Source organism: Hypanus sabinus, chromosome 4 (genome assembly GCF_030144855.1).
Source record: "Hypanus sabinus isolate sHypSab1 chromosome 4, sHypSab1.hap1, whole genome shotgun sequence".
Lineage (NCBI taxonomy): Eukaryota > Metazoa > Chordata > Chondrichthyes > Myliobatiformes > Dasyatidae > Hypanus > Hypanus sabinus.
In genome coordinates, this window is record NC_082709.1 from 20,935,950 (window position 1) to 20,963,176 (window position 27,227).

At 39.2% G+C, this 27,227-nt stretch overlaps 1 protein-coding gene across 8 annotated transcripts in view; it reads right to left on the minus strand.

The window, feature by feature from the left end:
- Positions 1 to 27,227, minus strand: part of fmnl2a (formin-like 2a) — a 227,651-nt gene that overhangs the window by 17,955 nt on the left and 182,469 nt on the right. For 6 of the 8 annotated variants that reach the window (XR_009511576.1, XM_059966544.1, XM_059966542.1 and 3 more), the window contains exons 10-21: positions 21,377 to 21,451; positions 17,849 to 17,959; positions 16,283 to 16,432; positions 15,929 to 16,030; positions 11,559 to 11,859; positions 10,902 to 11,093; positions 5,748 to 5,872; positions 5,424 to 5,623; positions 4,881 to 5,115; positions 3,124 to 3,192; positions 1,779 to 1,859; positions 1,519 to 1,648 (exon numbers count right to left, since the gene is read on the minus strand). Coding sequence is in view for 7 of the 8 variants with exons in the window: in XM_059966544.1 (XP_059822527.1) it covers positions 1,519 to 1,648; positions 1,779 to 1,859; positions 3,124 to 3,192; positions 4,881 to 5,115; positions 5,424 to 5,623; positions 5,748 to 5,872; positions 10,902 to 11,093; positions 11,559 to 11,859; positions 15,929 to 16,030; positions 16,283 to 16,432; positions 17,849 to 17,959; positions 21,377 to 21,451 (1,771 nt within the window). In the remaining variant the exon portion in view is untranslated. The remainder of the gene's footprint in view (positions 1 to 1,518; positions 1,649 to 1,778; positions 1,860 to 3,123; positions 3,193 to 4,880; positions 5,116 to 5,423; positions 5,624 to 5,747; positions 5,873 to 10,901; positions 11,094 to 11,558; positions 11,860 to 15,928; positions 16,031 to 16,282; positions 16,433 to 17,848; positions 17,960 to 21,376; positions 21,452 to 27,227) is intronic. The other 2 variants (XM_059966539.1, XM_059966541.1) reach the window with 1 other exon arrangement.

Consider the following 27,227-nt stretch of genomic DNA (forward strand, 5'->3'; position numbering starts at 1 on the left):
AATACTGTGACCAAAATTGATTGCAAAACTCCAGTTTTTTTAAACTTTGGTACACAAGATATATATTTTTGAAAGCTTGGATCCCATGTGATAAAGGCCTACTAACTTAATCGATTATATTGGGTCAGATCTTCCAATGACCAAAGTTGGAAATGTGCTGTTGTTTCCAATGTGCTCCCAGACACAACTGCCCAAGGGGAGGTTGACTCCAAAAACCTGTAAGTGACCATCTCCAGCACAAGTCATTTTGTCCAAAATCAAGCCCCCAACCTCTGAGATAATATAATCATTGCTTTGGGCTCCAACAGCCCGTCTTCACAGGATGTCATTCTTAAAAATCGCAGCTAGACTTGCTTTGCTTTTATTAATTTATTGACATAAAGTGTGGAATAGGCCCTTCAAGCCTTGCCACCCCGCAATCTTCTAACCTAATTATAGGACAATTTACAATGACCAATTCACCTACCAATCGGTACGTCTTTGGACTGTGGGAGAATCCAGAGCACCTGGAGGAAACCCATGTGGTTACAGGGAGAATATACAATCTCCTGACAGGCAGCGGTGGGAATTGAACCCAGGTCACTAGTACTGGAAAACATTGCGCTAACCACTATGCTGCTGTGCCACCCTTAATATACATCAGGAAAAGCAGCTGCCAGAGTAGAGAATTCTGACAAACGTCACTTCAAGCATCTTCCAATAAAGCTCCTTTTGTCCATGTTCTTTCAGCTGCTGCTATTTTCCTGTCATTCCAAAGGCTTCAGAATTACTAACAAGCCTACTCTATGGCACTTAATGTAAAATATTTTACAATATTATATTGCCTTCTATTATTTGATTGTTATTACCCCTCCTTCACCTCTGAGGCTAATCTGAGAGGCCAGTGGTTGTTGAGTTTATCCTTTCTCTACTTGGTCTTGAACATGTCAGGATGATTGGAAGATTATGGCCATCACTTCTGCTCATTTTATTTTCCTCAGCAACCTAGCAAGCTTCCCATGTGAGCCTGGCTTCTGACCTACAGCCTGTCTTCTCCTTTTTATCTTTAGTTTATAATAAGTATGAAGACAAAACCCAATTCCCAGAGTTGCACCCCCGTCCCCTGTAATACCACCAAAATTCTTTGTATTAGTTTACTTCCCAACCTCTATATCAGAGGTTCCCAACCTTTTTTAGCCATGGACCCCAGGTTGGGAACCCCTGTTTGGTTTATTTACCTTACCTGGTGTCTCAAGACTGGGTGTGAGGGCACCCACACCTCTCCCTGCCCGCCCTGGCACTCCTCTGCCATCTGTCCCACACCCCTCCCGCAGTGCTCAATCATTACCATTCCCAACATCCTTTGTTCCTGCCAGATTTACTCTCCGCTCCACATTAACAAATACAGTACTGTACCGTAGCTATATATGCCCAAGGCTTTTGCACAGTTCTGTATGTATACCAAAATAGAACAAATAAAACCTTCTGCAGATGCAACGATACTTTCTGAAACCTATTTTCCTTAAGGTGCATAGCTACCTGCTGCTGCTTTCTCCACATAGTGGAGTTCATTGTAGAAAAGGCTTACATCAGGATATTTTTCTTTGATAACATTCGCAATGTAATGTAACAATGTCTGTTTGCGATCTGTTGACTTGGTATCTAAAAGCTGTGAAAGGGAAAAAAGTAAATAATCTTTAGGTTCACAAAATTTAACACATTTTGCACAAATCAACTTGTCAAACATTAGAATTTTTAAGTTGTGTATTTACTACTGCTGTATAACATAGATGACTTACCAAGTCTAAACTTTGCAGTTTAAATCCATACACTGCTCCTCTCTTACTGCTGTTCATGTAGTTACCAAGTGCTAAAATTATCTACAAAAGGTCAACAAGTTTAATTAATAAATATTGACAGACTTAAGTTAGTTAAAAATAGTGATAATATTAAGACCATAAGACAGGTGAATTTGATCATTTGGCCCTTCACCACTCGATCATGACTATATTGCAAATACTACAATTATTTTTTAATTTTACACTTTTGCAATACAGTATGTGTTTTTTTAAAAACTGAAGTGAGGGAGGAGTCACAGGCTGAGCCAGCAATACCTTTCCCAAGCCTAGTTGCCCTCGAGAGGCTGGCAGTGAGTTTCCTTCTTGAACTACCACAGTCCTTGAGGAGTAGATATTCTAACAGTGGTTCTGTTTCACTGCTCTTCAAGTAACACCTAATGTACAGCTTCTACTTAATTTTTATTGTCTTTAAATTTTCACAACATACATCAATAGAAATGTCTTTACCTCGTGGAACTTTATTCTCAAATATTAGAGATTAAGAGTTTGTGCACTGTTTCACTGCAGCTTTACAAGACAAAATTTCCTCAAATCCAAACCTTCAGGCAGCAGAAGTTTGAGAATATTAAGAAGTCAATCTTTTCAAATTATATTTGGAAAATTACTACAATTGAAAATTGTGACATACTATTCATTTTATTGATCCAATAAAATAAATATAGGCAAATTCTTTAAAGTCCTAGTGCATAAATCTATCAAATGCTGAAAAATGTCGTTAAAAGTGGCTGTGGAGAGGATGTTTCCTATGGTGGAGAGTCTAAGACCAGAGGACCAACCTCAGAATAGAGGAGTGTCCTTTTAGAATAGAGATGAGGGGAATTTCTTTAGCCAGAGAGTGGTGTATCTGTGGAATTGTCACAGGCAGCTATGGAGGCCAAGACTTGATGCATATTTAAGGCGGAGGTTGATAGATTCTTGATTGGTCAGGGCATGAAAGGATTTGGGGAAAAGGCAGGAGACTGAGGCTGAGAGGAAAATTGGATCAACCACGATTAAATGGGAAAACAGACTTAATGGGCCAAATGGCCTAATTTTGCTCCAATATCATATGGTCTTTGACATTCAATATCATCACAGCAGTTTGTTTTGATGTTCAGGTGCTAAAAGTGGGAAGTTAAAACCAACTGGTTCCTTTAAAGCCCTTGCTTTGTGGTAAAGTAACCAGAACCAGACTTTTGAGAGTCTTAGTACATTTGGAGTGGGCAATGAATTGTAACCTCCTACAAGGGAGCACAGTTTCCACGGCAAAGTTAGATCATTCCATATTAAGGTTGTTGCTACTTACCTCCAATATTTTCTTCAGTTTTTGAGAAGATTTTATTGATACTGATGCAGCTATTACAGCATGAAGTTGCTAAGTTGGAAGAATGAACATAAATGATTAGCTAAAACTGAAAATCTTACGAATTCATGTTCAAGTATCTATTCATATTGTGAGTTATGAAGCAAAATAATGGAATCATTCGCATCAGCGATATCTGCAACTCCTTCCCAATCTGCGCCTTTTAGCTTATTTCTGTAACAGTACAAGTTTAATCCAACAGCCGTTGACAATATATTCCAGACAGAATACAAAGGGCCCCACTCCGAAGACCTACACTTGTATTTACTCATGGCAAGATCGGTCTTCATTTAGCAGAAGAAAAAAGGTCACAGATTTAATAAAATGATTGTAAAATCACAGGTCTGCAGGCTGCTTTCAGCAGTGAAGTTTCACAGATGTAATTGGCAGAAGAGGAAAAAAAAACTGTTTTGCTCCTCAACTAAAAGAAAAATACAATGTAATTCTGGATCTCAAGATAACTTGCTACTTGATCTTCTTTGGTAATCATGTAATATCAAATCAATGCCGCAAGAAAATTAGATTTTAAGCAGAATTAATTTACAACCAAACTTAACAAATCAGTGGCAGCAGGATAGTTAGGTTCGGAGAACACCATGGCCTACATTTGAACAGCTGTTTTAAGGGGCTAAGTGGGGCTTAGAAAAGGGGGGCTTCTGCAAGTAACAAGAGATAGTTAGAGGAAACATTGCAGTCTATTTGCTAACTGTGCTTGTTTCCTAGAAAAGGAAACCAGGCACCTGCAATTTCACTGCTGGCCAATTTGCACTGCAGCTTATTCAATCATTCCAACGTACAACGAGGAGGCATATAGAAGTAATGGTTACGTCTGCTGCAGAAATTTCAGGACATAAGTCGGTGAAAAGATAAATATGGTCCTGATTCTGAAGTCTTGTTTCTCCACAGCAGAAAGTACAATGGCAAGAGGACTGGAGGCTAGAGTTAATGGAGCACAGGGATGGAGGGTTACACAACTATGTTCTGAGAAACCATCAAACAGTCCACATTAGAGGCTGAGAATTTATAAAAGTAGATATTAATGAACTGCGAGTTAACAGGGGAAATACAAAATGAATACAGCTGTAACAAAGGCAAGAAAGCGGCTATATTTCATTAGGAGTTTAAGGAGATTTGGTTATGTCACCAAAACACTCAAAAATTTCTACACATGTAGCATAGAGAGCATATTGGCTGCATCACCGTCTGGCATGGGGGCGGTGGGGAGGCAGCTACTGCACAGAATAGAGATATCCTGATTCTGAATGGACTGTACATAATCTGTGAAAGTTTGTGAAAAGATAAGGCTAATCGAAGGTGCAAGTTTGCAGACTGCGATGGAGAAGAAAAATGTGGGATCATTACAGCGGCTGAGCAAAACACATCAAACAGGTTGTGAACTGTAGTTCAGCTTGCAATGTTATTCAGCAAGGAGGATAAAAATGGTGGCAAGGGAAAGGAGTGGATTTAATTTGTTTTGTCATTTAACTGCAAAATTATTGCTAAGGTTTGGTTCTCAGACAAGTAGCTTTACAAATCAGAGGGACATAATCAATACAGACACAAGAGACATAATCCATTCAGATCAAATGAGTGGCTACACCAGCCATGAACAATACATCTTTCACAATAACTCCAAAGGTACCGTGGAGAAAAAATATATCTTAGAAGCACTCAACAGGTAGACTGTAATAATTACTTACCGGTGTCAACATCTGAACACTCTCTGTAAAGTTTCCAATAAATGCCATTATGGTCATCCTTTGCATCAGTCGTTCAACCTTACTAAATTGTACCATGAATCTGTCTTCGTCTGTTAGATTCTCCAGTGGCTTCCTCTCCCTTTCATACTGCCTCAGCACCTTAACTTCACTTTCTGTTGGCAAGAACCTCATCAGGCACTCAACAAAGTCCACAGGTAATGTTTTCAGATCAAACCTAACACAAAAAAATATTATGTCAAACGAGAACTTCAGAAACATTCTTTACAGTTGTATTGTCCAATACATGCTGTTGCATTGGATCATTAAAAAATGTTTTCACCAAAAAAAAAATTGGGCCAGTCCATACTACCGGCAGAAATACCTTTCAGTTATTTTTTTCCCTTCCCAATATTTTTTATATCTTGTCCTTGGGGCTTTGATTTCTTGCTTAGAGTTATTTCACAATGATTCAAAACTGATTCCCAAGTCCATTCAAAATCCTTGAGCAATATTTTGTTTGTGGAAGAGATCTGTGCTACTCACATTTGGATAGCTCTACATATCTCTTCTGTGGTTTTCCCTGCCTTTCGTAAGGTGATGGCAAGATTCTTAGCTCTGTTGGGCTCCAGTAATGTCACTTTAGATCCCTTTTGGATCACTTTTTGTCTACTTGAGACAACATCCATAGCTGGCCCCTGGGCTTTTGTTTTAAACATTTCTTCAAATTCGTCCACATTCAATTCCTGTAAATTAAAATGCATCGCTGAGACACTTGAAATACTATCTAGTTCATTGTAAATGTGACATTAAGTATTAATTCCCAGTGCAATTATCAATCGTCAAATAACAATACAATTTCAGATGTACCTCTAAGATTTTCTCGTCATCAATATCGTTGAAGACAGTGCCATTAATCTGATTGGGCTTTAATGCCACCCAGTTGAAGACTGGCATGCGGAACTTTGTTTTGATAGGCTTCTTGATCTTTACGGCTGCACAAAAGTATAGCTGAGTTATAAAGCATGCAAAACACATCAAATTCAATTTTATAAAACGGTTAACCGCACTTACTACTTGCAATAAGCCAATCCTCATGCAATTACAGAATTAATAGACTTCACCTGTGACCTTAATGGCAACATTAATTGTTGTTAATATTTTGACATGTACATTAATAATGAAGGATACTTAGAGGCCAATCAGTGATCACATGACCAAACCGTAAAGAGACTACTTGTGTGTCTCCACGTCACTGAAAAAGCCTCTAAAGGATGAATGATAAAATATTTTCAATATTTTCAGCTCTGGTGTCAGATATAAATTTTTGAAATATTTACAAGGTCAATTTCTGTAGTATATAGAATTCTACAACCCTGAACTTCACCAATTGGAGAAGACTTTGTTGGTACATGTGCAGAGAATTGGCCCTGAGTCAGATTTAATATTAACCCCTTTTATCAATTGACAAAAATCACAAATTGGTAAACAATTCAAGAACAGTATTCAAAAGTCAGAACTTCACAATAGCAAGCTGCCACTCCTTGCTTGAGTTCACAATCTGAGTCTCATTTTAAGAGGGTCTACATTATCTAGGCTGCTGCTGCGTCATTCTATTTAAAAGTACCACAATCATGTGAATTCAACTTAAAGCATGCACCAACCAGGACAATAAACAACAGGTGAAATATGACATGGGTGATATCTTTCAGAGCAATTCAGTATTTTCAGAGTTAAATCTGTGACATGCAAAGCCAAAACATCTAAAATATGATGAGCATGTGAGTGAGAACACCAGGTAGAATTTGATTGAAGCCACACAACCTGATTATTACCTTACACATAGGAGCTGGTTCACCTCAACTCTTAAAATACCAACCAGCACTGCTTTAACATGTTTTAACATGTACTTGTGTTAACATGAACAGACCAGCTCTTGGAATCTTCAATAACAAATCAAATCCATAAAAAGCAGTTAGTTGTGAAATTTTCTATTAATATTTATTTCAAGCAGATAAAATTATCTAGGTTGTCTGTTTGTAATCTAAAAGTGAAATACCAAGTTGCTGAAAATTTGAAATAACACAGGAAGTCCTGGAAAAGCTCAGTCGGTCAAGCTGCAACTATGGAGAGCAAAACAAGTTATCAAAATGTTGCCCACAGATGCTGCCTGGCCTGCTGAGCATTGCCAGCAACTTTTGTTTAATAAAATGCACTGGAAAAAAAAAAGTCAACAACACATATGAATGCCGGAAAGACAGACACACAATGTGATGTACAACACCAATGGAGCATAAAAACCTACAGAATAGCTTGATTGGTCCCTCTTGTATGGAAGCAGGTAGGGTAGATAAAGAAAGTCAAGTTAGCAGAAGTGAAGTCATAAAATAATATGCAAGGAACAAAAGAAATATTACAGACAGGGTTTCCCAACCTTTTTTATCCCATGGACCTCTACCATTAACCAAGGGGTCCGTGGATCCCAGACTGGGAACCGCTGATATAAGCATTCTCATTGTTAAAAGACCTCCAAGCAGAACACATCCTTGCCAGAGGGTTTTGAGGCTTGTGTGCCTCAATAACCTGGAGAGTTATGTTGGCAGGTGTCAGGGCTTTATGCTTTGGCTCTTGGTAGGGTCACCCATGCCAAACAGTTCAAAAGTGTAGAGGCCAGACTAAGAGTGATCCACTGGTCCTCCAGGTTCGGAGGTTCAGCTCAGGGCTAACAACCCTGACTGGTAAAAAGAAATAGTTACAGAAACAGCAATGAAGAATCCTTCTACATTCGTGTGCAGCTGTACGGGCAGACAAAGATGGAGCACCTTCATTGCTGCCCTAAATGCTAGTGGCACAGTGGGCAGTAGGTATTGTTAAAAGTAGAAACTTACATATGTCATCATCAAAATACCCCACAGCAGCTTTTACATATTTATTCTAACGCTGAGTGTTTGATACTTTGCTTTCAAATTTCCAATAAAGTAGTTAACATTATCTTATCAATAGCAAGAAGTGATGCACAGCCATGTCATGTGATTGATACTACCTTGTTGATCCACTGCATATGGTTTGATTTTATATACAGTACCCCAGTAGTAACCACAATGACAAGGCCACGTTGCCCAATTTTAACCCTAACATGAGCCTGCCTTGTAAAAACCATTTGGCATGTCAACAAGTACACTCAAAAACTTCGATAGTTGTACCGTGGAGAGCATTCTGACAGGCTGCATCACTGTCTAGTATGGAGGGGGTACTGCACAGGACCGAGCGAAGCTGCAGAACGTTGTAAATCTAGTCAGCTCCCTCTTGGGTACTAGACTACAAATTACCCAGGACATCTTCAGGAAGCGGTGTCTCAGAAAGGCAGCATTCATTATTAAGAACCTCCAACACCGAGGGAATACCCTTTGCTCACTTTTACCATCAGGTAGGAGATACAGAAGCCTGAAGGCACACACTCAGTGATTCAGGAACAGCTTTTTCCCCTCTGCCATCTGATTCCTAAATGGACTTTGAAGTTTTGGGCACAGCCTCACTTTTTTAATATACAGTATTTCTGTTTTAGCATTTTTTTAATTATCTATTCAATATATGTAATTAATTTACTTGTTTATTTATTAAGTTTTATTTTATTTATTATTTTTTTGTCCTCTGCTAAATTATGTATTTCATTGAACTGCTGCGGTTAACAAATTTCACGTCACGTGACGGTGATAATAAACTTGATTCTGATTTTACCATATTTTACCATCAAATTATAAAATTTTGTTGTTAAAATACAATTACTATTTTCAGTTTTAATTATGAATTTTTATCCTAATTGACAAGTTGCTAACTGGAATAAATGCTGGTAAAGCTGATCACTGCTTATCAAGGGCTTATCACTGGCACTCTTAAGATCAGAGAACTGGGATTCAAAGTTTAAAGTAAATTTTATTATCTAATTAGATATATGTGTCACCATATACAACCCTGAAATTCATTTTTGTCGGCATAATCAACAAATCTATAGAATAGTAACTATAACAGGATCAATGAAAGATCAACCAGAGTTCAGAAGACAACAAACTGCAAATGCAAATATAAATAAATAGCAATAAATAATAAGGACACGAGATAAAAAAGTCTTTGAAAATGAGATAATCGGTTGTGGGAACATTTTAATGATGGGGCATTAGGGCTCAGTGTAGTTATCCCTTTTATTCTGGACCCTGATGGTTGAGGGGTAGTAACTGTTCTTGAACCTGCGAGTCCCAGGGCTTGTACCTGATGGCAGCAGTGAGAAGAGAGTATGATCTGTGTGGTGGAGGTCCCTGATGATGAATGTTTCTTTCCTACAACAGCGCTTTCTATAGATGTGCTCAATGGTTGGGAGGGCTTTACAAGAGATATACTGGGCTAACCCACCTACTTTTTGTAGGATTTTTCATTCAAAGGCATTGGTGTTTCCATACCAGATTCAAGAAAATGGAATATAAAACTTACACCCAACATTTCAGTATTTCTATTTTATTTTATTCAATTTATTCTGCTCCTTCCAGTATCATACTATTCATCTGGCTGACTAAAACCTTCCCCCCACACCACCACCTTCCTCCCCCCCAACAGCTATGCACGTAGACAGCATGGTGAAGGCATGCTGGTTTTCATCAATCAGCGCACTGAGTTTAAGAGTAGGGACATTATGACAAGTCATTGGTGAGGCCACACTTTTGAGTTGATGGCATCTGTTAGTCTCGCAAGACCATGGATCTGCGCCTGGAAAGTGTCCTCTCCAGGGTGCAGGCCTGGGCAAGGTTGTATGGAAGACTGGCTGTAGCCCATGCAGCAAGTCTCCCCTCTCCATGCCAACCGACGTTGTCCAAGGGAAGGGCCAGGGCCTTTACAGCTTGGCACCAGTGTTGTCGCAGGAGTTGCCAGAACGAAGTTGAAGGTGAACGAAGTGAAGCCTTAGGGACTCCAGCTCTGGATTTGTCCTCAGGGTTTACTCCTGAAGCCTCTCCCATGAGTGGGTATGGCCGCAAGGCATCTGAGGTTTGAAATCAGTCTTCCCTCTCTTAGATGGACTGCCTTCCCAGGCTGACGATTCCATTTACCCGAAACACTGAGTGTTGTGTACAGTTTTGGTCACATTTATGTGAAAGACATTGTCAAAGCTGGAGAGGGTGATGAAGAGATTCATGAGGATGCTGCCTGGATTAGAGGACCTGACTAAGACAGAGAGGTTGGTCACCCAGAATGAGGTGCCAGAGTAAGTAGTCAAGTCAGATACAACTGCAACATTTAAGACATTTGGATATGTAAATAGAGGGGAAAGATTTGGAGCGTTTGGAGTTGAATGCAATCACATGGGGCTAGCAGAGAAGAAAATGTGTTTGGCATGGGACATGGGCTGAATGGCCTGTTTCTGTGCTTTATTACTTTATGAGTCTATGACTCTAATCCCAACATGAGAAAAAGTCAGGTAATAACAACATACCTTTCATAGTGAGTTGTACTCACCCATCGTAGTGCAGCAGATGTGGTGTGAGCATTTTTGTTTTGGGTATTCTTTAGATACAGAAAAAGGTAGTTCTCCTGTCCTGCATTTCAGATCCTACTTTTTCTAATTGTGACCACCCCCGTACCTCCAAGACCCACAGTTTCCCTACCCTCTCTACCAAAATGAGGGGCTGACCTCTCCTGCCAACAAACTCTGACTTTTTACACCCAATTCTGAAGATCTGACTATATCCCTCCAGCAAATCCCCAACTTTCTTGGATTTCCAACTGAGCAGCCACCTCGCTAACTGGTATCAAGAATAAAGACATATCAAGTTATCTTGTCTTTAAGTTCAGCACGCAGACTCCACGCCCCAGGATTCCAATCCCTCACAATCAGTTTGAAATTCATTTTGTTCCCTTTTACCTCCCTCATAAAATATTATATTTTTAAGAATCAAAAACTTAGCAACTACTTTTCTTGAGCTTTTAAAACATGTTTGGTCACAAGAAAGCAACGTACACTGAATACCATGACGTTACCTGATAAGCCAGGGTTAAAAATGAGAGTGGGGGCTGTTCCAGGCAAAGGAGGTGCAGCTGGTGGTGGTGGAGGTGGAGGAGGAGGTGGTGGCGGAGCAGGTGGAACTTCTGCAGCCGACGGCGGTGGTGGAGGGGGTGGAGGAGAGAGTTGCTGTTGCGAAGATGGGGCCAACACTGGTCCATTTGGGACTGCTGAAAATTCAAAAATCAGGATCGGTGTTCAACTTTCAGAAACCACAAACATACCATCAGCTGTGCAAACATTAACATTTTCCACAGAATGGAGGTTAGACCTCACAGAGGGTATAGTTCAGTATCAGAAAGATAGCAAACACAATCTAGGATAAGCCAGTCAGTCCCATCAATATATATGGATAACCTTACTTTCTATCTACCATATCCTTACCCCCTGCCCATTCACTTGCTCTATCTACTTTTCCACCCACCTCCCCATCAAGACATTCTGCATCCTCCTACACAGCAGTGTTCTGGTTGGCGATAATTATTTTTATGCTGTTTTCCAGTTGTTGTGACAGTAATTAATATCCATGCAAAGAATACCCTGTTCTAATTAAAAAGAGGAATAGATTTGCTGTTATGCCAACCAGAATCGAAGAACATTTAAACCCTAATGGCATAATCAACTTTGAGCCATACCTGCACCAGAGAGGGACGGAGAAGGTCCAGGAAGTGGCGGCACTGACAGATCAGAGGCTTCATGTGTTGCTCCTGCATAAGTGCTGGGTACCTGCTCTGCACCTGGAGAGTGTGACGCACTTGGCAAAACTGGCAGAATGGCAATATCGCCGTCTCCTTTTTTCTGAACTTTGATGGACCCCTGCTTCTCTAGCTCGTGAATTTTTTTCTCCAAGTGGTTGTGTCTTTGAATGGTCTCTTCCTTCTCTTTGATCATTCTGCGCAGTGTGTGAACTTGAGTATTGGTGTCCTTGTAAACCTCCTGGGAGGAGAGATGGAGGAAAGACAATTTTAAAGTGACCTGAAGAATAAATTTTTCAAATCTTTTTAAACTAAGCCTAAAACTATTCCTAACACATATCAATTTTTAGATGCGTTCATCATATGCCATATTGTCATCCAATCTCACTTGCCTTAAAGTGTTGGCTTGGGTTCCATTGGAACTGCGACAGAGAGTGTGAACAATCATCCACAACAAATATACATTGGTGACGTACATCAAGATGAGGGGAAAGAAACATCGTCACTCAAGAGTCATGGGAGTGTGGAACAAGCTGCAAGCATTCAATGTTCAAGAAAAGTTTGGATAGGTACATGAATGGTAGGGATATTGACAACTATGGTCCTGATGCAGGTTGGTGGGAGGAGGCAGCTTAAATTACTCTGCACAGACCAGATGGGCCGAAAGGCCAGTTTCTGTGCTATGACTATGTGGCATTTGCATGAAACTCCACAAGATGTTATTAATTGCAAGAACTGAGAATATCAAGGCAGAAGGGGGTTGGGGGCAGAGTTGAAACTGACATGAAGGTGACAAGCTGATTGTCTCCAAAGCAGAAATGCATGTGAATCTATCCAAAAGGCCAAACTGCTCATGAATCAGATAAACTCTTCTCGGGCTTCCAGTCGGGTACGGGTACAGGCCGGAAGCCTGAGAAGAAATTATTCGTTATATATGCCGGAAAAGCCCTGGACCCTTTTATAACTCATGAATTATTTGCTCAATTTCCAATGTTTGTACCTTTTTATTTTACAAACTTAAAATACACGCACTTGACATGTAAATTTGACTCTATGCTGCTCCGTATGAACAAGTTTGTTAAGAGTCAAGCTCAAGTCACAGTTGAAGAAACCATACATCTACTGACATTGAAGGAATCAGCCTAGGTCATGAGATTTTTGTGAAAAGCTGAAATTATCTGCTCTAGTCTCTTGAGTGGGAATAACTCGCCTGCAGAAAATAATTAAGACAGGATTAATGAAAGAGTTCTGATGTGTTTTGATCTGAAACAATAACTTCTTTCTCTTCTCAAAGGTGCTGTCTGGTCCGCAGAGCATTTCCTGCATTTTCTGATTTTATTAAATATATAGCATGAGTGCAAGGACAAAACTGGGTCAGAAAGTTCACCAGCAAGTCATCTCAGAGCAAGAACATAATTGTCCAACCCAGCTGATAACCTAGCCTGTAATTTCAACACAGACAGGTCGAGAAGGATATTGCTGATAATGCTTAGGTTGAACCCAATAGATTTTTTTCAATACTTCAGTAGTAAAAAAAAAGTCAAGGAGGAAATTAGGCGCATTAAGGAATGAGAGTGGTGTGTTAAATTATGCAGAGAAGGAGACCGCAGTACTCTTTGACTCTTTGCAAAAGTATTCACCTTTGAAGATGTTAGCAATATGCTAGCAAGTATAGAGAAAAACAGGGTTGTTTTAAGTGACTTAGAGATCTTAGCAAGTGAGGTCCTGCTTCAGCTGAAAAGGCTGAAAGTTAATAAATCTCCAGGGTCAGACAAGATAAATCTTTAAGGGTACTTAAAGGGGTCGATATATATATACACATACACACACACATATATATATATATAAACCCCTGACACGTATTTTTCAAAGACTGATGAAATCCCTAAGGACTGAAAACGGGTGAACATTATCCCACCATATAAGAAGGATGACTGTACTGACCCTGGTAACTATAGACCAGTAAGCTTAATGTGCATCGTAGGCAAAGTAATGCAAACAATATTAAAGAATGAGAAGGAAACAACTGATATGAACAGGCATGTTAGCAGAAAACCAGCACGGGTTCAGAAAGGTAAAATCATGTTTTACTAATATGCTGGAGCTCTATGAAGAGGCAACTAAAATTTATGATAACAATAGAGCGGTTGATGTCATTTACTTGGACTTTCAGAAGGCTTTTCACAAGATAGCCCACATGAGGTTAAAATAATCAAATTACAGGAGATAGGGATTTGGGATAAGGTATGCGAATGGGTACAGAATTGGCTCAAAAACAAATGAGTTAAGTGACAGGATCATTTTCACACCCAGATGGTAAAAGTGGGATTCCACAGGGATCAATTCTGGGGCTGCTGCTGTTTTTAATTTCCATTAATGATTTGGATAAGCACATAACAAATAAACTAGTAAAGTTTGCCAATGACACCAAACTAGGGGAATGGGCTGATAATATTCAGGCAGCAGAATCAATACAGTTTGATCTACACAGAATCCAGATGGGTCAGATGAAATTTAATATAAGTAAATGTAAAATATTACATATAGGAAGTAGAAATATTAGTTATAAGTATACAATGGGGAGTCCTAAGTTAGACAGTGCACTGTATGAGAAAGATTTAGGCGTCCTGGTACACTTATCTAGACAATACACAGAAGCGATTAGGAAGCTTAATAGAATGTTGGGCTATATAATGCGTTCAGTGGAGATCAAGTCTAAAGATGTTCTTAAGCTGTATAATGCGCTTGCGAGGTGGCACCTTGAATACCGTGTGCAGTTTTGGTCTCCATATTGCGTGAGGGATGTAAAGGCACAGGAGAGAGTCCAAAGAAGGACAACAAAACTCATTCCAGGTCTGTAGGGTATGAGCTATGAAAAAAAAAAAATTAAAAGAATTAAATCTCAGCCTATGTAGATGTAGAATGAGAGGAGACATGGTAGAAGTGTTTGTAATCATTAAGGGTACAAGCAAGCTGTTACTTCAACATTAATCCATTAACAAGGACTTGGGGCCAAAGGTGGGAACTGGTTAAAGGGAGATTTCAGACTAACATCAGGAAACAAATCTTGACACAGCGAGCTGTGGACTCATGAAACAAACTACCTAGTTGTGTGGTTGAGAGTAGTACCTCAAAGACTTACAAATCTAAACTCGATTGTTCTTTCAACACACTGTGTGAATAGGAACTCAGCAAGCTTTGTTGGGCTGAATGGCCAGCTTCTGTCAAAAACTTTCTAACGTTTGAGCACCTTAGCTATAACTTGCCAAACCCCAATAACTGACAGCAATTCTACACCCTGGTCTATATAGACACGATATTTTTAAATATTGTTGATGTCATGAGAATTCATGAACTTTTTGGATAGGCAAGAACTGTACGGCGCATTCCTCTCAATTCATTATTAAGGTCATAAAGTACAAGTAATCTCTGGGTGGGTTCATTTAATTACTATGATTGCTTTGTATTTTTTTATTGGAATGGTCACTGAAGATTGAGTACAATATATGAAGTGTAAAGACAGCATGCGATGAGTTATAAGAAAGGATGAAGGTGGGTTGAAAGACCTACTGATCCTATCTGCTAAAAGGCAGCTTTCCGATGATCAGCGGCCCACTAGCGCACAGAACCTCTAAACAGGTGACCTCATATTAAACTCAGTGCTGTCAGATGTAGAGTGTTTGTTAATATGTTTGATGTTGAAATATGACAAACACTCTCACAGCCATATTTCCATGAACAACACACACAAAATGCCTAAAGAACTCAGCAAGTCAGGCAACATCTATGGAAATGAACTGACAGTCAACGTTTCGGGCCGAGACCCTTCTTCAGGACTGAGAAGGAAGGGGGAAGACGCCAGAATGAAAAAGAGGGGGGAGGAGAAGGAGGCTAGCTGGAAGCTGATAGGTGAAGCCAGGTGGGTGGGAAAGGTCAAAGACTAGAGAGGGAGGAATCTGCTAGGAGAGAAGGGTGGGCCACAGGAGGAGGGGACCCAGGGGAAGTAATAGGCAGGTGAGAAGCAGCAAATTTCCATGAAATTTCTGATCAAAGAAAGTAAATAGAAAGTAATGTATTGTATAGAAAACAATGATTTATGCTAGGTACCCTTGGGAAGTTGGAGGATGACAGATCTTGTATTATGCCCTGATCTCCATTCGGGATAATCAATGGCCAAGAACAGGCTTTATTGCTGAGGAACCAAATGAATTATTTCCCAATGCAGAAGAGCTTCATTGTCCATCAGTGTGTTCTATTGATCACTGTTCACAAAGATCAATTTAAACCAGCAGAGGAAGGTATCAACTCACTCTTATGACTTCCAGTTCTTTGTTTCTTTGCATTAGCTGCTTTTCCAGTTCCACAATTTTTTCCATCGCTTCATTTTCAGTATCTTGCAACTTTTCTGACAACTGAGATATTCAACATGTTAGTCTTCAATTTATGCCCTTTATCAAGATCAAAATTAGTTCTGCAAAGCTCAGCTACCCCAGTCAATAATTAGACTAATGATACAAAACAGGGAAATATCACGGACATGCTTCAACTGCTGGCAGTGAAATTATTTCCCAGCATTTAAGTTACAATCAATCACCAAAAGGTAGTATAGAGCAATGGCCAGGCGGGAATTGCATCCCTCACTGAAAATGTAAAGCAGTATTTACGTGAGAAATATTTTCTTCCAGTTCTTCAACCCTCTCCAAGGCAGCATTCTTGGTCTCGGCATCTTCCAGTAATGCACCCACATCAAACACGTTGTCCAGGTAAGCCTGAATCTGCACCTGAAGTTTGTCACTCTCTGTATTTTTCAGCTTCTGAAAAATCAAAAAGAAAATTCACCACCAGCATGAATGAACCATCTTAAAGTACAGCTTCATGAGTTCATGCTGCACTGACACGTAAAAATTACGGTTTGTACTGTTCCTCCTCAGTGTTTAACATTTCGGAGGACTGCAATGCCAGGGATGGCTTACAGTGATTCTTCAGCGCGAGTCACTCCTAACTAAGGTGCAGCAGTCAGGCTAGTTTCAGAGCAAACCTTTTCTCTAGAAGCAGTCATACGAACCAATCTTTTTGTCTAGCTACAGCAGGGGTTCCCAGCCGGGATTCACAGACCCCTTGGGCTCCAGGGCATAAAAAGGGTTGAAATTCCTGACCTACTGTAATCCCATTTGCCCACATTAGGACCATATTATACTTTGCTTATTTATGTTCTTGTCTAAACATCTCTTACAAACTGTAATTTTAATTGAGTCTAACAGTATGTTCCAAATATCAAACACGTTGTAAAAAAACAATGTCGTACCTCAGATCTCCTTTAAGCTTCTTTGCTCACACTTTAAACCACACCCACACGTTTTGATACTTCTACCAAAGGAAAACGGTGCTGACTACCCTCTCCATATTCCTCACATTCTCAGATCACCCAACACATTCCCTTCAGGGAAACAAACTCAATCCATCCAACCTCTGTCCACAGCTGAAGCTCTCCTGATGCAAGCAACCTCCTGGTGAATCTCTGCTTCACTAGTCAGTGTGGGAATGGGAACTGGAGTTGAAACAGCATGCAACAGGGAGTTCAGGATGGCCACTGTGGACAGAGCAGTGGCGTAGTAGACGCTGGGTCTCACCAACGTAAAGGAGGCCACGTAGACACAATTAGAGGAGATGCGCGTGAAGCTATGTTAAACTTGCACAGCATCTTTATTCCACCACATGAAGTACTTGTTGACGTGTTTCTTCATGTTAAAAATGGGAGATATTTGTTGATTCACCTGTACATCTAACCTAATCATTATGGGGTCATTCTTACCCTCGGCCATTAGGCCCTACCATGAGTTAACCAAATCTGGGGAAGTGACGACTGTTAGACTGCTTGAGGTAACTTTTTTTTATTCTTTCTTACTTCACTTCTATTATTTGTACATTTATCTATGCACTTGTAATGCTACTGTGACACTGTAACTTCCTTTGGGTTCAAGAAATTATCTATCTAACTTTATATTTTTCACTAAATAAATGCTTTGCCTTTATGTTCTACTGAAAAGAAAGACCTTGCATTTTCCTACATAGTATTCTGGCCTTACCCATTCACAAACCCTTTGCAACTTCCTTACACACCACACTGCCTCCCGGCTATTATATCATATTTCACATCTATTAATATTCCTCCTCTTCCAACCTAGAAAGATAGTTAGTGTTAGAGACAATGTGGTTAAGGACATACTCACATCCAGGTATTCATCCAGTCCTAATTTAGTGAACTCATGTTGGAGATGTACTCGGAAATTCATATCTTCTACAGAATGTACCACAATGTTAATAAACTGCATACAGGCCACCTGGAAACAAATATAGTAGATAAGGAGATACGCCAGTCATAGAAATCATATGCACAAACAATTATACCAAATGCTACAAGCTGAACGGAAGGCTATCAGATTTATTTAATATTAAAATGGTTGAATACATTCTTTTGTTATATCTATATCCACATAATATAAATTCCATTTAATAATTTCCAACAATTAATTCATAACTTTTATATTTATATACTATTTAATGAGGAATAAATGTCAAAATGGCTAACCAAATGCATAACGTTATAAGCAACACACACAAATGCTGGAGGAACTCAGTTCTGGCTGCATCTATGGAAATGAACAAACGGTCAACGTTTTGAGCCAAGACCCTTCACTAAAACTGGATACTGATGCTCTGATTTTCCAGCATCTGCATAATCTCTTGTGTACATCATATTGTGAAATACTTCATCAATGCAATATTTTATTAATGATTTAGTTCATACCCCATTATTCTGGCCAATGCCAAATCTTAGTCAAATATCTGTCCTCCTCAAGTGCCTGAATTTTCAATTAAACTTCAGTAGTTTGATAAATTCTCAACTGGAAGCATGGTACTTTTTTGATATTTATTGAAGCTGAACATCAGTCACAGGGTAGCTCTGCAAGGAGTAAGACTGAGAACAAACAAGGAGCTATCCCAATTTCCAAGTATTTTGATTGAGTTAAAAGTAATAGCCAATAAATCAAGCTTGTATGAACAATAGGTGATGGATAACCTTTCATTCGAATGCAAGACCATTCCTACCTACCAATGAAAGATTCCATGGAGACAAGCAACGTTTTATGCATATAATCTTCCTCCGAAAGATACATGAAGAATTGCTATTTTATAAAAGGAGATGCTCGTTTGTACTTTGCTAATCATTGATGTTAACAGAAAGACCAGGCATGGTGCAAGATAAATGGCTTATTCACTACTCTCTACTTCCAGGCACAAGCTAAATCCAATTTCACCAGACAGTGGAGTCCATAAAATTAATTCCTTGTGCACTCATTTAATACTAAACAGATTAAGATTTATTTTTCTATACATGTAAGACAAGTTTTATCTGTGTGTGTGTGTGTGTGTGTGTGTGTGTGTGTGTGTGTGTGTGTGTGTGTGTGTATATATATATAGATATATATAGATAAACACAAATATCTCAAATTAATTAATTACTGTAGCCCCAAAAAGTATCACTGCTACCATACAATTCAGTATTAATCAGGTACTAGATTTTGATTCTAAAATAAATCTATGAATTAATTCTGCCCTTTCAAACTGCAATCAAGATATACCAACAGCTACAACATTTTTAAAATAACCTTTTTTAATATGTTGATATCATTAACAGACACCACTAAAACATAGCAATCACAATATCTTACATTTGCAAAGTTATCAACGTGCTATTCATGTGCTCGAAATATCCACCACAGATATTACTGACTGCATCATGGAAACACCAATGCTTTAAATAGAAAATCCTACGAAAGGTAGTGGATTCGGCCGAGTACAACATGGGATTTGGCCCAGTAAAGCCCTTCGAACCACTGAGCACATAAGCATTAAAACTTGTAGGAAAGCAGCATCCATGATCAGATATCCCTACCACCCAGGTCATGCTCTCTTCTCGTGGCTGCCATCAATTAGAAAGTACAAGAGCCTTAAGACTCACACCAGCTTGTTCAAGAACAGTTTCTACCCCTCAATCATCAGGGTCCTGAATTAAAAGGGATAACTACATTCTCTTGCCCCATCATTGAAATGTTCCCACAACGAATGATCTCACTTTAAGGATTCTTTAACTCATATTCTCATTATTTATTGCTATTTATTTATATTTGCATTTGCAGTTTGTTGTCTTCTGCACTCTGATTGATCCTGTTATAGTTACTGTTCTATTGACAGGCTGGGTACGCCCAAAGGAAAATGAATCCCAAGGTTGTATATGGTGACATATATGTACTTGGATACTTTGAAAGCTAAATGATTTATACCTTATTTGGATACTTTGGGAATAGGAAGACCTTAGAAATTATAGGCTTTGATGAATAGGCAACATATTTAGATTTAAATAATTTTTTAGAATAAATGTTTTCAACAATATAAAGTCCTGCACATCAGATGTGCTGATACAAATTTTCACATTAAAATCCAGAAGATTAAAACTGTACCTGGAAATATATTGCAAAAACTAGTAAACAAATTAACAGGTTATTATGAAAGGGCCTTGGTGGAATGTCCACTTGCACAAAAACGCATTTGTCTGTTTCCATTTCCAAACGCTACCTGTATTCTTAAGATTGTTCACATTTTGTCAAACTTTACTTGGAAAATTAAACTGTACAGCTCAACATAGTACATAATCAATGGAACAGGCACAATTGCAAAACTCAAGTTGACTTTTTAAAAAATATATTATAAAACTTAAAAGGTTAAATATAATTTGAATTCAAGAGAAGTATTTTCTTGAAACTGAAGTTACCAAAAGAGAAAGGTGGGGGGGGGGGGGAAGAGAGCAAATGGTACAGCATTTTATATACCAGATGACCAGATACGATATATATGATACGTGTACGTGACTGTACTCAGGAACTGATGTTTAAATAGCCAAGCATTATGACTAGAGACCCGTGGTTTAGTGTTCATCTTGACTATCATATCTAGTTCTAGCCAAAGACACAGAAGATAACTGAGCTCAGGAGGACAGTCCTGTCTGACCTCTTCAGCAGCAGGAATGAATTATGAGGGAAGATTTGGAAATCTCAGCCTTGAAAGAAAGTGACAGTGGTTACTGATTCAATAAGCAGGGTACAAGTAAGAGATTAATTACAGCTGAATTCCTCCAGTGTGTGAGACAACATTTTTCAGATCGGTTTATTAAGAAAGCCCCATAACTTACTAAACATGAGAGGGCGCTCTACACAACAGGAGAAATGTTAATATGAGGCTTGTTTTCAGAGAATAAGCTATTGTGTTTCAAGATTTATTTTTCAATGATTTGAAATACCATTTACAATGAATCTCTGTCATTTCGATGTGACATCAATCCAGGCACATGCTACATCAAAGAAAGAATTAATTTATTCCACCTTTATGTTATAGTATGCTGCAGGAAATGTTTGATCTTCAATTCTCACTGTTAAATTTTTACATTTAGAATATCTAACTAACCAGCAACTATAGACATAATCATACACCCAAGTCATTCCAAAGAAATGCTCAGCTCATCTGAAAAGAAAGCGATGAGGTACTTGAAGATTAAGTCTGATATCTGAAACCTTGCAAACAATGACCAACTCCAATTAGTGCCTCAGTATCCAATTTCACACAAAATACACCTGCCGGGTGAGACCCAGTCACAGAAACAGTAAAGGGTGCTCAATTCATTGGTTAAGCAAGACACTCACCATGAAATCAATATTGTTATCCTCATTTCGGAAATGTTCCATTAACTTTTCAAATCGATACTTTTCACCACAGACCTAAAGAAAGAAAGATATTTATAAGAAAAAGCAGTTACCAACTTGGAAGCCTTAAAACTTAATAAACACAAGAGGGCGCTCTGCACAATGGGGGAATGCAGCACTTTGGGCTGTGGGGCTTTGAGTTTCACTGAATATCAGTAAATCAGTTCAAAATTGAGCTGTGTCTCTCAGATTAATAAATCCAGTAAGACAGTACATGATCCAGGTTAATGGCCACTAGAACTGTGCAATTTATCAGTTTGTTTTAAGCCCAAAAAGTAACATCATATATACACTCAGCATTTACGTTTCTGGTTCTGGCAACAGAAAATACACATCCTAGCCTCTAAGAGTAAATTACAAAATGTGTGATTTGCTCAGGAAGGAGATGGAAGAGCTGCGAAAGAGAATGAAACGCTCCCAGCTTTGTGTTGCCAAGGTAACATAATGGGGCTGAATTCAAACTTTCCAAGATCCATATCGTCTCCAAGGCTGTTGCTAGAGCCTTCATTGTCAGAGTTAGAGTGAGAATATTAGTTTAACAAAAGAAAGGCAAGTTCCTGGACTTGGGCAAACATATGAACACAAATTATCCAGCCCCAAAGACAAAAAGGAATAAAGGTCTCCAGAGACATTATTAAAAATTGTTCCAAAGCATAAATACAACAAAAATATCTGAATTTGAAAGACAATGATGTTACATACATCATTCCCAACAGATTAAGAGGGTAATTCAGAATCAGAATTAGTATCACCGGCCACGTCATGGAATTTGTCAGCCTTACAGAGGAATACAATGAAATACATGACAAATAACTATAGAGGAAAAACTGAGTTACATTAAATATAAATATGTCTATTAAATAGTTAGGTTAAAATAAGTTGTACAAAACAACAGGAATAAAAAGAAAGTAGTGAGGTGGTGAGCTTCAATGTCCATTTAGAAATTGGATGGCAGAGGCGTAGCAGTTGTCCCTGAATCGCCAAGTGTGTGCCGTCAGGTTTCTGTACCTCCTCCCTGATGGTAACAGTGTGAAGAGGACATGTCCTGGGTAGTGGGGGTCCTTAATGATGGATGCCGCCTTCCTAAGGCATTGCTCCTTGAAGATGTCTTGGATACTATGGAGGCTGGTACCCATGATGGAGCTGACTAATTTTACAAGTTTTTGCAGCCTATTTGATCTTGTGCAGTTGTTCCTCCCACACCCCCGCCATACCAGATAGTGAATTTGTAGAAGTTTGAGTGTTTTAGTTGACAAACAAAATCTCCTCAAACTCCCAATGAAACATAGCCACTGCCTTGCCTTGTTTACAGCTGCATCAATATATTGCAGTCAGTTACACCAGGAGATGTCAATAATATTTTAATATATTGTAAAAAAAAATCTTTTCTGCAATGGTCTCATTGCTCCAAACATTGAATAGAACAGATTGAAAGCATGTCAAAATTTATATTGTACTGGAAATTGTTTTGTAGTTGTCTAAAAGATATGTATTTATTACAATGGAGATAAATGCAGCAGTAAGCTTCGATCAGTAGTTCTATAACCACTGATATCTTCTCCTCCTCTCAGACTTCTTCTTGAGGCAGCCTCAGTATTTGTTTAAGACTCAGCAGGCTACACAAAGGTGGGAATGAACCCTACCAAACCTAAATCCTTACACACTTTCAACATAACTCACTGGACAATCAATGGGAGCAAGATACCTGGTTCATCTTCCTTTCAACCCAGATGTTTCTGAGAGCACTGGCATCAGGAGATCATTAACTCAGTTCCTATAATGCTTGAACCTGTAATCTTTCATCTAAACACAAAGTACACTTCAGATGCTGGGGTCAAAGCAACACGTACAACACGCTGGAGGAACTCAGCAGGTCGGGCAGCATCCGTGGAAATGAGCAGTCAACATTTCGGGCTTCAGTCCTGATGAAGGGTCTCGGCCCGAAACATTGACTACTCACTTCCACAGATGCAGCCCGACCTGCGGAGTTCCTCCAGCTTGTTTGTATGTGAATCTTTTATCTACATAGCTCAACTACTTTTGTCAACTGAGCCATCACTAAGTTTCTTTTAATATCTGTTAATCATATATTTTTAAATTGAGAATGCAATTCAAAAAAATTGTATTAATTTAAAACACAGAACACCAATTTGCATGTGAACAACATAATGTCCTATTATCAAATGAATAACTTTGATATAACTATTATCCTTTAATCTACAGCATGACCCCAAATACATTTACAGTAATACACAATGCCCGCAGTCAATTAGTTACACCATACTGCTCCCAAATTATTGATGTATGTACCCAGCTTATTGTTTCAATCCACTGGGAGATATGGAAGATCTTTTCTAGAGTGTCAAAGTCATATGATTGTTTTTAACACCTTTGGGCCAAGAGGAAAACTGGCCAGGCATTTTGATCCCATTTACTATTCAGCAACTTCTGTAGAATGTGTGTATGCAAACAGAACAGAAGCAGGCCATTTGGCCCGGTCTGTGCTGAAAGTCTTCTCACATAAGCTGACAATCTAACGTCACCTATTGCGTGATCGCACACAGTCTACTGCAGCAAAATTCTAACTGGCAAAACAGCTGGATGGCAGAAGCAGATGGGGCACAATTAACAACATAAAGACTGGTGGTTCAAGTGTGCTTATCACTTAAACCTGTTCACTCAGCTTCAAGGATGATGCTGATTTCCAACTCTGTTATACTTCATATCTCAGAGTAAGACACCATAGCACAAAAGGCCATGAACGTCAAGTGTGCTTTCCCAAAGCCTATTTACTCTTTACCCTGTCCAGTTTTCCTCAAACAAGGCATCTCCTGTTTGAGCAACACACACAAAATACTGGAGGAACTCAGCAGGCCAGGCAGTATATGAATAATCAGTCGATGTTTTGGGCCAAGGATTTCAGCCCAAAACGCCGACTGTTTGCTCTTTTCCACTGACGCTGCCTGGCCTGCTGAGTGTGTGTGTGGCTTTGGGCTTCTAGCATCTGCAGGTTTTCTCATGGTTGTGCTTCTCCAGTTAGATATCATTTGTATCAAAATCCAATTTGTATCCTGTTGACAGGAACTGGAACACCTGGCAGAGAGAGCAAGGTTCTCGAGTCTCCTGACACCCTGCTACAACACAGTAGTCTCTTTGCCTTTTTCTCACCAAGAACACAGAAGCAAAATCCAGAAGTGTCTCAGTAGGAAACTTAATGCTTAACTAAAGCTGATCAGTGGTTTTTTTGATGACATTCAACTTCAAGGGACATAGAACTGTTATCCTACACAAGGAAACTTCAAGACAATTTAGGTGTTTTGGCAACTAACGTTTTAGCATTTTTCTTCCTGTTCCCTACATTAGTTTTAATTATTCTCTATTCGATTATTCTTAGGCTTCTTTGTCATTTGTTCCACTACACATTCTATTTTTAAACCGTGTTTTTATTACTGTTGGAAAACAGACTACAATTCTGGAAAGAATTGCTCTGATTTAACTGCATCCAGGCAACTGAACACTCCTTCAAAACTGATCCACTGAAGGTCACAAGCTCCAGTTTTGTTGCGGACTATTCTCAAGAGTCACAGACATTCACAACTATTCAAGCCCTTGCTTAACCAGGTTCAGGGACAGTTATTGCTCCTCAACCAGCAGGCTCTTAAACCAGATGGGATAACTTCACTGAACTGTTCCCACAACCTATGGACACACTTTCAAGGACCCATCATCTCATGCTCTCGATACTTATTGCTTATTTATTTATTATTATTCTTTTTGTACAGTTTGGTGCCTTTTGCACATTGGCTGACCATCTTGTGTGCAGATTTTCAGTGATTCTGTTTTCTTTGTATTTTCTACGAATGTCCCCAAAAACATGAAACTAAGGGTTGTATATGGTGACAGATCTGTACTTTGATAATAAGTTTACTTTGAACTTGTAGATTAATCACATTTCTCCACTCTTGAGCCTTGCCAGTTACACCAATCCAACACTTCATTTTTTTAAAAAGTGAGGGTTTCTGCCTTCACTGTCTTTACCAAAACTAAGTCCAGGCCTTTGTTCTAACCTTCTAATTTTTTCACCAAATACTTAAATGTTGCAGCCTGACTTCTAACACTGCACAGGAAATACATCCTTCCCATTCTGTACTTACTTGTGTCTCACAGGAAACAGCACAGATCCTACAGTGATCCAGTTCAGGATCAAGACCAGGTCACTATTGCTGTCAGCCAACAGTTCCAGATTATTTACTTATGACTGACTGAAACAGAGCATGGAGAAGGCCCTTCCTGCCCTTGGAGCTGTGCTGCACAGCAATGCCCCAATTTAATCCTATTTTCACGGGACAATTTACAATGACAAACTAACCTACCAAATGTACTTCTTTGGACAGTGGGAGGAAACCCACACGGTCACGGAGAGAACTTACCAACTCTTTATAGGAGGTGGCGGGGATTGAACCCAGGTCTCCTATGCTGTAAAGCGTTGTGCTAACCACTACAATACCATGCCCCAGTATCACCACACTACCACATGTGAAGAAGACTACATCCTCTTTCAGTGTATCATATCCTCCTGGATGCAGGGAGAATCAGAATCAAGTTTATTATCACTGGCATGTGATGTGAAATTTGTTAACTTAGCAGTAGCAGTTTAATGCAATACATAATCTAGCAGAGAGAAAAATAATAATAGCATTTAAAAAATAATAAACAAGTAAATCAATTACAGATATTGAATAGATTTTAAAAAACGTGCAAAAACTGAGATACTGTGTATTTAAAACAAAATGAGGTATTGTCCAAAGCTTCAACGTCCATTCAGGAATCGGATGGAAAAGGGTAAGAAGCTGTTCCTGAATCACTGAGTGTGTGACTTCAGGCTTCTGTATCTCCTACCTGATGGTAACAGTGAGAAAAGGGCATGCCCTGGGTGTTGGAAGTCCTTAATAATAGACGCTGCCTTTCAGAGACACTGCTCCCTGAAGATGTCCTGGGTACTTTGTAGGCTAGTACCCAAGATGGTGCTGACTAGATTTACAACCTTCTGCAGCTTCTTTTGGTCCTGTGCATTAGCCCCTCCATACCAGACAGTGATGCAACCTGTCAGAATGCTCTCAATGGTACAACTATAGAAGTTTTTGAGTGTATTTGTTGACATGCCAAATCTCTTCAAACTCCTAATAAAGTATGCTGTACACTAACTGCTGTACTAATATTGAACACCATTCTAGCATTACATGCCTTGTGTTCTTACCCCTCAGCCAACATCAAAGTGCCAGTATCAAATACGCTTTCTCAACCACTTTATTATTAATTATTGCTAACTCTAAGAATGCATGAATTATAACCTAGGGTTCCTCTGTTCCTCTACACTTCTTGTTATCTTAATGATAGTCAGTGATGTTCATAAAACACAGACCATTACAGCACAGTACAGGCCCTTCAGCCCATGATGCTGTGCAAACCTTTAACCTACCCTAATTCAATCTAACTCTTCCCTCCCACATAGCCCTCTATTTTTCTATCATCTATGGGCCTTAGCTACTTAATTGTCCCTGATGTATCTGCCTCTACCACCAACCCTGGCAACACGTTCCAAGCACCCACCACTCCGTAAAAAGCAACTTACCTCTGACACTTCCTATTACTTTCCTCCAAACACCTTACAAATGACGTCTCCTCATATTGGCCATTTTCGCTCTGGGTAAAAGTCTCTTGCTGTCCGGTGCCTCTTATCATCTGGTTCCCCTCTTAATCAAGAAACCTGTCATCCTCCTTTACTCCAAAA